The 12,538-nt window shown below is 44.6% G+C and overlaps 1 protein-coding gene across 1 annotated transcript in view; it reads right to left on the bottom strand.

The window, feature by feature from the left end:
- ptprfa (protein tyrosine phosphatase receptor type Fa) overlaps positions 1-12,538 on the bottom strand; it is a 292,771-nt gene that overhangs the window by 144,194 nt on the left and 136,039 nt on the right. Inside the window, exon 7 of the mRNA XM_083648251.1 lies at positions 427-696. Coding sequence (XP_083504377.1) covers positions 427-696 — 270 coding nt within the window. The remainder of the gene's footprint in view (positions 1-426; positions 697-12,538) is intronic.

Here is a 12,538-nt window from a genome sequence, read left to right as displayed (position 1 = left end):
GAAGCAAATAAAGAACATAATCCTGATCCCATAGGCATCCAGGAATTGAGTGAAATGAAGCCAGTAAACTAAGGGGAGGGGTCACTCTCAGACTTTGAAAATCCCTGAAGTAGAGCAGTATGCTTCCAAGAGGCTTACTGTATGATGCCTCCCAGTGCACTTTAAGGAACAAAAATGACCTCATACAACTTTGAATTATTTTTAGTATGCAAACCTCTTTATGAGATCATCAAGTGACATTAGCCGAGGATCTGCACTCACCACCAATGTTTAGGCTTTCCTTAAAATGATTTTGCCTGTTTCTCTCTGCTTTACTGTCTTTACGACCACACAAGTAAAGTCAATTCTCTTCTATTCAGACGTGGCACTCATGCCCACACACACACACACACATGCACCCACAGTCACACAGGGTGCTTTTGGAACCTTTGACGGTGATCTGGGCGGTGGTCTCGATCACGCCCAGGGAGGAGATGGCCACGCAGGTGTAGTTGGCAGACTGGTGGATGTTGGTGAGCTCCAGGACGTTGCGGCCCACGGGCATCTCGTCCTCCTTGGTCAGCTCCGTCACCCCGGTCATCCACTTGACGAAGGGCATGGGGGCGCCCACCGCCACGCAGGTCAGGTTGACGCTGCCCCCGGGCATCACGTCGTGGTTGGTGGGGGGGATGGAGAAGCGGGGAGGCACGCGGCGCACTGCAAGGGGTTAAAGAGGAGGAGAGTGAGCGGACACCGAAGGGGAGAGGGGAGAGGGGAGGGGGGGGGGGGGGGGGCATCACTGGGCCACTGGGCTGACTCCATGTTTAGCTGGCCTGGCTGCAAATTTCCAAAATGTAGGGTGGTAGGCAGCGGGATGACCCGCCCTACTCTGCCTCTGATTGGCTTACCCTGATATTTGACCCTAACCTTAACCAATCATTAATCCTCATGCCTAAAACCCAACACATCTCTCTCCCCCTGCCACCCTGCATTTTGGAGATTTGCGGCCTGGCTCTCACTATGCACCTGTTGCTTCACCTCATCATTGCTCAGGATGGACCAACCTGCGTAGAGGAGCAAAAACCCTGCCTAAGAGTTTCACTACTATTGGTGTCATGGAGTATTAGTGTTGTCTAAACGTAAACGCTGCTTTCAAAGAACTTCATTCGTATTTTTTCAATGGAGCGTTTTAGTGTTAGATGCTCAAAATGTCGTTTTAGCTCATGTCTGGTTCTAGACCTTTGACTCCGCCCACTCCACCGAGTTGAGTTATGGCTGCTTCTGGTCTGGCATCGTGGCAGGCAACAGCGATTTCCTGGGTTGAAAAAATGATTAGCCATTCAGCGCCGAGGGGGACTAGCGATTTAGCCAATCGGCATCAATAAACAGCACGACGGGCGGGACTATCGCCGTTGTCCATCTGTTTCTCGTCGTCAAGTGCACCGAGTAATAACGACAATGGCGGCCGCCATAGACGAGACGGGAGACAAGAGACGAGAGATATTGAAGGCTGTTTTAAATCGATTAAAAGTACCACTTACTTTGAAATCCGAACAGCATTCTGCTTTGAATATTCAAAGGGGAGATGTTTTTTTTGCGTTCTCTCGACTGGATTAAATTTAAACTGATAAACCGGTCTCTAGGGGAAATGTCATGGAAATCAGTTAGAGAGGAGGCAATGTCAGACTAGAAGATGGAAACGGAGTGTAACGAGTTCCTGTCATTATTGCTTTCAATGGCTAGTCTTAGTATCATATCGTCTAACTGTGCTTTTCAGAGAATTTCATCAGCATTGCTTTGTGTAGAGTTTCAGTGTCCCGTGGGCTAAATGCTGTTTGGGACTTTCATTAATATTGGATTCAAATGAGAGACGTAATGAGCCATGGTTCATTTGCTGTTTCACAGAATTAGTACTGGTGTCCATGGAGAGTTGTCACATGCTCCAAATGCCATTTCAGAGGCATTTGGGCGTCATCAGTGAAAACCCTCTTGGGGGGGAAACACTGCTCTAACAGTCTCCCACCAATGGATGGGGTTAGGGGGCGGTGCTCTTAAAGCCACACCCCCCCGTGTTTTAGACATGTCACGGTGAACTGCGTATTGCGCCAGCTCAGATCAAGGCTGCGTGGTGTTCACTCGGAGAGCGGGTCAAATGTGGGAGACTGTGCCTGAGGCATGTAGCTGCAGTGTCTGGGATCTCCAGCTGGGCCGTGTGGATTAAAATGCACCTGAAGCCTGCGGTGCTGCTCAACGCATCACTTTCCCGAAGGCTGCTGAAGAGAATATACAGAAGGTTTCTTCTCCCCTATTGTTAGTCCTCATCCAGAAATCCCCCTAAGCGCTTAAGGATATGCTCCTCATTACATTACAACTGAATTAGTGCCATGCTACTCGGCTCGCATTAAAATGATGTGGACGGCTCTGCTGCTGCAATAAGTAAAGAGCTAACCGCTCTGACAGCTGAGCACACACACCAAATATGACTCACAACGCTTGGGGCTGAAGTGTGAGGAGCTTAGTTGCACAGTGTGGCTCAGAGGCTTTTCTCACCATTTCTTCCTGGTTTCACTATAAGAGGGGGAAAGAGACGAGACGACAAACTGTTGCCGAACTGGGAGACAATGACATACTGTACATGCTCACTTTGCTCGGCCTTCCACTGTTAATGTATCCATGGCAGGCCTGTATCTAATTTAATGCCTGTCTAACTGGGACTGGTAAATTTATGTAAATTCCCTGCACATTAATGCCTATTTAACTTAGCCTGTAAATTTCATGTACATTCAATGTAAACTCTTATCTAACTCTGACTGTAAATTCATGTAAATCCACTGCCTATTTAACGTATATTTAACTCAGTCTGTAAATCTCATGTAAATCCAACGTAAATTCATATTTATCATCCACAGAACACTTCACCACTCATGTACATATTGTATATATTGACTCGATTTGATTGCACTTGCAACCTTGCGATTGCCGTTAGTTATCTTCCTACTTCTTATCTCTGTATATTGATGTGACCGCTACGCTGCATACAGACACTAAGACAAATTCCTCATATGTAACTTGCATACTGTGGCAATAAAAGTGATTCTGATTCTGATTCTGAATGCATTTCTCCATCGTTGAATTATACTGTTACTTAATTTGTAATCAACTATTCATTAATTAGCCTGCAGACAGCCACTTACTTTTACTTCCTGACTTCTGTGTGGTGCTGATGGACAGCTCCTTTTATCATTCAAATAAACAGTGCTCTGAGAACCTCCGTGCTGTTTATGGTCAGATGTGGGCCGGCAACATTTTTGAGATTTTCAAGTGGGCCATGAGTGGGAAAAGGTTGGGAGCCGCTGATCTATGCCAAATTTAAGGGGCTGATGTCATGTACAGTACAAGAGGTGATGTCATGACATGTACAGTACAAGAGGTGATGTCATGACATGTACAGTACAAGAGGTGATGTCATGTACAGCACAAGAGCAGATATGCTGCAGGGAGCAACTTAACAGCTGTACTGTATGTTTGGTTGGACAAATGATTGACATGGTTCACAGAGTGTTGCAGTCCCTGCGTGGGCTGAGTGTTGCTGCCTGTGAACGCCACGCCAGGCTCAGCTCATACAAGCAGTGTATTGTCTGCTGGCACGGGAAGCGGCGCGCTCTGATATGCAGATGGCCGACATTAACATGGATTCCCATGGAGACGTCTGAGAAAGTTACCAGCAGAGGGTCGCAGGTTCGAGGCCCCCGGTGTTACACTCCGGCTTGGTCGGACATCCATGCAGGCACAATTGTGCCGTGTCTGTGGGTGGGAAGCGGGATTAAGGGTATGTGTGCCCTGCACTAGTCCTTCCTCTAGGTCAGCTGGGGGGAGGGGAACTGGGGGGAATAGAGTGATCCTCCCACGCGCTACGTAGCCCTGCCCCGTGAAACTCCTCGCTGTCGGGTGAAAAGAAGTGGCTGGCGACTGCACATGTATTGCAGGAAGCATGGTGCTAGTCTACAACTCTGCCCAGATCAGCGGAGGGGGTGGAGCAACGACCGGGACAGCTTGGCAGGGGGGATTGGCCAAGTCCATTCGCCCCCTTTTTTGTATTAGTTACTTTGTTGACCTGTTTGACACATAATATGTGTTATTCATCTGCTAGCAAATGCTTAAAAAGGATCAGCCAAAATAGTATTTTATCTCCTTCATGATGGACTATTCAAATGCAAACACTACCTAGTGTTTATTTTATTGTATTACTACTGAACGTTTTTATTTTATTTTATTTTATTTTATTTTATTTTATTTTATTTTACACATTTCTTTACACAATTGGGAAATCTAGCTAAAACAGGAGATCCCTCAATGACAAGCTCATATTTTATTGCAGTATCTATACAGTATGAGACAATCTCCAGATGGAGGTGGTAAAATGTTAACAGGTGCACAGCAAAAGCCAAGCCTTGACATTTCATTTCCCGGTTGATCTTCCAACATACACAGATGGCCCCGCACAACCGCCCTTAATGCCATCCCGCACACCTCCTCGTAGCGCTTAATCATTTCAAAGCGACAGAGTGATACCTCCCGGAGTGACAACTATAAATAAATGTGTCATTTTCTTGTCTGTGTGCCCAGTGAAATGTCATAGTTGTAAGTAATAAAGTGTCAAATCCGGAGGCGACGAGGAAGGCGAGTGACAGACCTCTGTGCGTGTTGGTAAATGCAAATAGAGCCAGTACTCTACATCAGAGGTGTTATAGAGCCAGTACTCTACATCAGAGGTGTTACAAATAACTGTTCGACATCATAACATTGAAATGACCTGGTTATGTCCTTACCACAGTAACATGGAGGAGGGACAGTTAGGTAGGGCAGTAAAATTGGATTCAAAAGCCCCGGTTACATCAACACCATATCTCCAAAACGATTGAAATTGAAAATTGGAACTGTCTTTTCCCCCCTTTAACAAGCATTTCAGTTTTTATGTGACTTGAATGCGCTCACTCACACAGCAGTAGTGCATTGTGGGAGGTTACCTAAGGCACCTGGTTCACCTGTCATCTATAGTACCCCTTATGCTGAAATCTTAATTTTGTTCTGCCTGCTATTTTCTTGGGTAAAATAGACGTAGACGGTGTTTTTATATATATTCTATTTACTTGGTCAGAGATATTCATTTAAATTCAAGTCAGATAACACTGAAACAATTGTTTGTTAGTGATTAAACTGAACCCGGGGGGTTAGCCAAAGGCAACCCCCAGTCTCAGCTCGTGAGGCTGCATGGTTTTCAACATGCTGGCCAGCGCTGTTACTATTAGTTGATTAGAGACCAATGAGTTACCCACGGATATATGGAGGATGGTCACAATGCAATGACAGTAGTTTACGGAGTCAGAGATTACATGGGATATTATCATTGATTTGGACAATGTGGATGGACGAATGGGGGTGCTGACACAAGGGGTGACGCTGGTTTTGCCACGATGCGGTTTAGGAGCGACTGAAGCATATTAGGAACAGCTAGAAAACAGACACATAATTCGTATCTTCAGTGGCATGCCAGAAGAGAGGCGAGAGGGGGACCAGAGGAGGAAAGGAAGGAAGGTTCTGATAAGTTCTGCTAAAGAGAAAAGCTGGGTTGAGTTTGGAGGAGTGGGTTAGGGTGAGGGGAAAGCAAAGCCATCTGGACTGTAGATGCGTTCTCCAGGAGGGCATGCAGCAGTGCAGGTACAGAGGCAGAGGCAGCAAGCTAACTAAAGGGCTGCATTCACAGACATGGATGAAGCATCATCCTTCACTTAGAAGAACATGCTCTGAATGGAGATCTTCATTGAGCAGGAGCTTAGTCTGGGCTGATGACATCTCAGCTTCAAGTCTACTGTGAGGTTGCTCTCCATTCAGAGTCGGAAGTCAGACATTCCCAGCTGGTTGGTTCATACTTACAACCGTTGTGCTTTCCAGTGGAGGAGAAACATGGAGGCCCACAAGATTTTACTTGCCCAAAGTAAAATATTGTATCCCCAATGCAACAGCTAATGTTATATTGAGGATATTTGGCAAAGTTAGCTAGCTAGTTAGCACAGAATGTTGGCAACTGTAAGTGCAACTTCATTTCAAGCTTGTGTTGAACCATTTACCACACATGTGTTTTGATGGATTTAAGATCATGTATATTTTGAGGATTCTAACCATGTTGACAGTACTGTAATGCTGTGTAGCGTTTACACTTTGTGCCACCAAGCTAACAACATCTCTGAAACCTTGCGAGTGAGAAATCTGGACCGAGACTTGCAATTCCAACCTGAAGGGCAGTTACATCAGAATTTCCAACTGCCCAACAATTCTGGAACACACGACTTCTCTGGTTTTCAGACTTGTGCGAGTTGTTACCTGCACAGACAGACTTCATGACATTTCAATATCAGAATAAAACAATTTGAGCATCTTAAAAGTTAATCAACCAAACCAACAGAAAACAGAAAAGCAAACTATCCCAGATTATCAGCGTAAATCTCATCCAAAAAAGGCCTCTTTCAATTAAATGTATGCAATGTCAATATATAGATATGAAGATGTATAGATATAGACCACTAATCATAATGACTGTTGTGTCACCCTGCTGCTTCCTATTGGATCAAGCCGGTGGCATGAAACCTGTTTGCATGTTGTGACTTTCAGTGCTTCTTGTTCAAGTCAATCAAACCCATAAAGCCAGAGAAAATGACACCTCTCTTCCTATCTGAATGCAGGGTCAGTTTGAGGTGAAGCTTGTGGTATGGCAAAGCAGTGTGGAGCAGAAGCACACAAGTGGCCATGGTATTATTGTACTGATGCACAGACTGTGTACTGTACATCACATCCAATAGGCTACATGCTGTCCAGTGCATGAATAACAATGGAAATGATAATTGATACTAATATGAGGAAAGCGAGAGAGAGAGAGTACACCATCTACGTCATCAAGTCTGCCATTTGCTGGAGCTTTTGATTCAAAGCACTTTAGCACACTGTAAGAGTGGATACTACTTTAGATTGGGTCCCCCCCAGTGGGAACAGAACACCAAACCCTGACAGTGTTGATGCCTCGCTCTACCCATCCACCCATCCTCTCCTTCGGCTTCAAGTCATTCCACTGAAGTGCACTTGTAGGTTGGTATTTTGCAACCTGTTTTCCACAAAGCACATTTCTGTTGTGCGATAGATAACAAGTTGAAAGACTACTTTATGTCATACCGGTGTACCTAAATTAAAGAGGAAAGGCAGGACATTATCAATCTACATTTCTTTCGGCTTCAAGCAGTGCACTTGACTGCCTTTTCCTCATGTTTGAAAATGTGAAACTCAATATCTCATAACAACAACAGAAAAATACATTTGGAAATTTGATAAGGAAACCAAAGTTTCTGTGGAAATGGCCTTACAGTATAAGGGGGGATCATTCTCCCCTGAAACCTTTTTGGCTCTCTTTCATTGTTTACCTACAGTAGAATTAAAGTCTCCAATAATAGTCTACTACTACTACTACTACTACTACTACCACTACTAGTCTACTACTAATAACAATAACAATAATAGACTGATTCCACAATAAACAATCAAAGCCACTTTAGCGAGCTTTATAACACAAAACTCAAAGGGCTTTTTGAAGTGACCCAGGATCCACCACATGCTTTCTAAATGGGTTAATTCTGGTAGGAAAAAAAGTGACTGAAATTTGAACGTCGTCTTTCGTACGATCCCATTGTATCTGTTCTCTGACCTCAGGTGTGAGAAGCCATGAAGCAATGAGAAACCACATCAGTGTCCCTGTGGAACAACAGACATCAAACCACAGAGCAGTGACAGTCTGCCAATCCACGGCTCCTCCTCCTTCCCCCCCCCACATATCCAAACACAAACACTTCAGCCAGGGCAGCCAATTCCCTCCAACGGCACACAGCAGTTCACTGGCCCTTAAAAATGTGCGAGCTGCTCCACATTCTGCGATTAATGATGCAGTCTAGGGTCTTGGAGGAAAAGGTAAAGTCAACATTGTTTGAGGCTATTTTATTCTCTTGGAGGGCCTGTCTATTATTCTAGCATAACAAGGTAAAAGCAGCGTGAGCTCCGGGCCTGCAGCTCTCAGAGTAATGATGGTCAGATGGATGAGAGCGGAGACAAGCCGTGCCTTTGAATTAGCCGACACACACAACACAAACGGATAGGCATGCAGCAGAGCGTAGCGCGCGGGACCACACACACACAATACAAACTGATATAGCATGCTGCAGAGCGTAGCATGGCACCCACACACACACAACACAAACTGATATAGCATGCTGCAGAGCGTAGCATGGCACCCACACGCTTTCGCACACACATCTTGTGAAACGAGCGTAAACTCTGCAACGCAGATTATGTGTAGCGCATACAAATGATGTGAATATTAACACACCTATTATATCTGTTACCTTGTGGTAACACTTGAGATCAGGGAACACATTATGAACTATTAATAAGTTGCTTATTAACATGCATATTAGTAGTGTTCTGGTTCATTATTAGTCATTACAAAGCATTTATTAGCAGCTCACTCTGCACAATTGTATTCTACAAGTGCATACCCTCTAAACGACGAGCTTTATCTCAATAGCCTCCTATTATAGTGCTTATTGAGAAACAATTATGACACTATTGAAGGGGAACCCGTAGTTAATAGTTAATATGTGTTCCCTAATCTAAAGCGTTACCCAAATTGCATCGTGTGACAATAACACGACATGTTCTTCATGTGAAAAGGTTAGCTAACGGTTAATTTTTAATCAAGCAAAATCAGTTGAGTCTATTAAGGTAGTAAGGCAACTAAAATAACTTTGGTTAAGGTTGTTGTTAAGTTTTGGCTTAGGTAGTCACACTTTGGTTAGGGTTTAGGCAACTGAAGCAAATTTGGTTAAGGTGAGGGTAAGGTTTTGGTCACGGTTAAACTAGCTGAAACTGAGCTGGAAATGTTTCCTTCACGCCCAAGTAGAAAATGTCTTGGCACAAATTGGGAGTGGAACCCGCCCCCGACCTTCACGTCCTTACTTTCACTGTCAAACCGCTGCCTGTTTGGAGTCGTGTCTCCTCCTCATAACTCTGTCTTGGAGGGCAAACACATTTCTTTCACAGAGAGCGGATTTGCATTTTAAGACCTGCTCATTTCACAAAATGTCATGCGACCAGGCTGTATGGGGCAGAGTGGGGCAGAGTGTGTGGTGGAGAGCATGTAGCAGTGAAGAGGGGGGGGGGGGAGAGAGGGGGGGGGGGGGGGGGTGCACTGAGGGTGGAGGAAGAGAGGGGGGGGGTGCACTGAGGGTGGAGGAAGAGAGGGGGGGGGTGCACTGAGGGTGGAGGAAGAGAGGGGGGGGGTGCACTGAGGGTGGAGGAAGAGAGGAGGGGGGGTGCACTGAGGGTGGAGGAAGAGAGGGGGGGTGCACTGAGGGTGGAGGAAGAGAGGGGGGGTGCACTGAGGGTGGAGGAAGAGAGGGGGGGAGGGGTGCACTGAGGGTGGGGGAAGAGAGAGGGGGGTGCACTGAGGGTGGGGGGGGGGGGGGTCCTGAGCGAGAGAGAGAGGCCGGGACGGGCCTGAGGCGCCCGGCGAGATGCCGGCGCTGCACGGCTCCAGTCTGCCAGGCCTTGGCTTAGGAGGGTAAAGAGTGAAAAGAACCAACCTTCCCGTTGATCTGAGCGGTGAGGTTTGGATAGTGTTTGTGGATGGCAGGGTGCGATGGTGATGCAGGGAAGCAAGATAACGTGACAAAGAAAAGACAAAAAACAACAAGAACAGAGGACAAAAAAAAAGAGGAACGGGAGGAAGAAGACAAGGAGAAACAGAGAGAGTAAAACAGGCAAATATCTGCTTATCCATTAATGAGTGATCAAATCACAATGGAGGCAATAGCCTGTGCAGAGCAGTGACATCAGACACACAGAGTCAAAGGCCAATCAACACACATATAGCCTATCAACCAATCAACACACATATAGCCTATCAGCCAATCAACACACATATTAGCCTACACAGCAAAATGTCAGTGGAAATGACATTCTGAGAAGTAATTTAATTTCAAAAGTCATAGCAGCGATTTGGACAAACAGGGTTCCCACGCATTTTCATGGATACAATTTCAAAACTTTTCCATGACTTTTCGAGGATCCGTAATGGAATTTCCAGGTAGTGAAAAAGGCAGTGACTCAATTCCAGAAGTGATTACTACACTGGACAAATAGAACACACCTCTTTATATTGGGTTTGAGTGCTTTAGACTTGGAGTGACTGCATCACATTGCATGGAAGCTATTATATAAATAATAATATATAAATAATAAAACATTCACAACATACATTTTGCATAAATAATATTATTATAAAATACAAGAAGCACTAATATCCAACACAAAGAAGCGTGTCCTATTTGTCCAATGTAGTACTAATTTCTTGTATTGATTTGGAGTCAGTGGGTCACAATACATGGGAGCTATTATAAACAGCTACAGAAAATGTCATTCACACAACAAATCATGTCATGACTTTTCCAAAACTTTCAAGGATTTTACTCATTCCATTACTTTTCCAGGCCTGGAAAACACGCTTTTGAAATTCCGTGATTTTTCCAGGTTTTCCATGACCTTGGGAACCCTGGACAACTCTCCAATGTCAACACAGCACAAACACCAACAGCTATTAACACTAGACAATTGCTGTGTATAATAGTGTATGTGAATACACAGATATTCCACACACACACACACACACACGCACGGACGCACGCACGCACGCACACACACACACACACACACATACACACGTACAGCACAAACGTACAGGTACATTTGCACGCAGACACATTCCTGCGTGTCTGTAACCTGCATGCAGTGTGTGAGGCTGAGGCCCTCATAGCCAGTGGATGATGGTGGCATTTGGGAGGCCGCGGCTTGCTGACAAGCAGCCTTCATTAAGTTAAGCACACAAAGAAGACAGTGTGCTGCAGCCCGCATGTATTCTGCCCACTGTCTCCTGCTGAGCTCACACACTAACTAACACTAACTAACACTGACTCCTGCTGAGCTCACACACTAACTAACACTAACTAACACTGTCTCCTGCTGAGCTCACACACTAACTAACACTAACTAACACTAACACCTGCTGAGCTCACACACTAACACTAACTAACTAACACTGACTCCTGCTGAGCATGTGTTTTTCTGAATGAATGAGATAATTATCTCATGAATGAGATAATTGTCATTCATTCAGAAAAACAGTGCGATTTTTTATTTCTCAAGTGAATGCAATACGCTTCCATATTCTATGTTCTCTGGTAATTCTGAATATAGCTGAATCGCTTGGCTTCTGCAAATAAAACTCTTTATAAGGATTTTACGAAATGACAATGGAAAAATTGATGTGGAATTCACTCCCTCACGATGGCGGGACTTAGGTTCTATTGATATTTACATACAGCCCATATGCTAATAGTTCCATGACCATAATACCTTACACAGAAACAAACCCAAGCACAAACACACATCACAAGAGACTGAGGACACTCTCTCACTCATGTCCAAACACACCCTGCCACACACATCACAAGAGACTGAAGACACTCTCTCTCACTCATGTCCAAAGACAGTGCAGACACAGCAAAGCACATTAAAAGATAAGCAAACACGCGGAGAATGGCAGGCTTCACATTTTGATAGAAGGATAAGCATTTGTGAGATGAACATAAACATATACAGTCTGTGTATATGATGGACAGGTTCAGTGGAAAATGGGATCAGAGCGCAGGACCCCAAACACAGAGTAAAGAAAATAAACTAAAAAAGACAGAGAAATGGAGATAGGATAGAAGAATAGATCTGTTCCGATACCGATACCAGTATTGGAAATGCACCTATCCAATACCACGTAATCTATTATCCCCGAAAAAAGTAGTTTCACGTGATCTGGATAAAAAATTATAGTTTTCATACAACAACGATAGCACTGGTATCGGATCGGTACCGGGTATCGTCCGATACACAATTCTAGGTATCGGAATCGGTATCAGAAAGGGGGAAAAACGGTATCGGAACATCTCTAGAGAAAACACTATCTCCACACACATACAGACACACAGGTTGTAGTGTATGTTCACAAGTCATATGAGACACGAATGGAAATAACATAGCTACTGGCACACCTGGAGAGATTAAAGGTTAGAACAACTCAAACAGAGCTTTGAAGGGAGGCAGAAATAACAAATATCACAAAAAAGAGTTTCTACTTTTCACTTTGATGGCTACAGCCCCCTATAGTTTAGTGGAGGGATATTCCAGCTGTTGGCCAAGAAAGTAAAAAAAAAAAGGTTTATTCGTTTTTTGAAAATTGTAATACTCTGCATTTTCATTCTAGTGAATGGGGGGGTTCTCAAAGGCAATTTTTTTATCTTATCCACGGTATCTCTATCCACGGTACATTTCACTTTGACCAAAACACAAACAAGAAAAACAGGGACCCCCCCCCCCCCCCTTCCTGTCTTTGTTTTTTGCTTGTTATGGTCTG

The sequence above is a fragment of the Poromitra crassiceps genome (genome assembly GCF_964638095.1).
Source record: "Poromitra crassiceps genome assembly, chromosome: 12".
Taxonomy (NCBI): domain Eukaryota; kingdom Metazoa; phylum Chordata; class Actinopteri; order Beryciformes; family Melamphaidae; genus Poromitra; species Poromitra crassiceps.
This window is presented reverse-complemented; position numbering and strand designations above follow the sequence as displayed.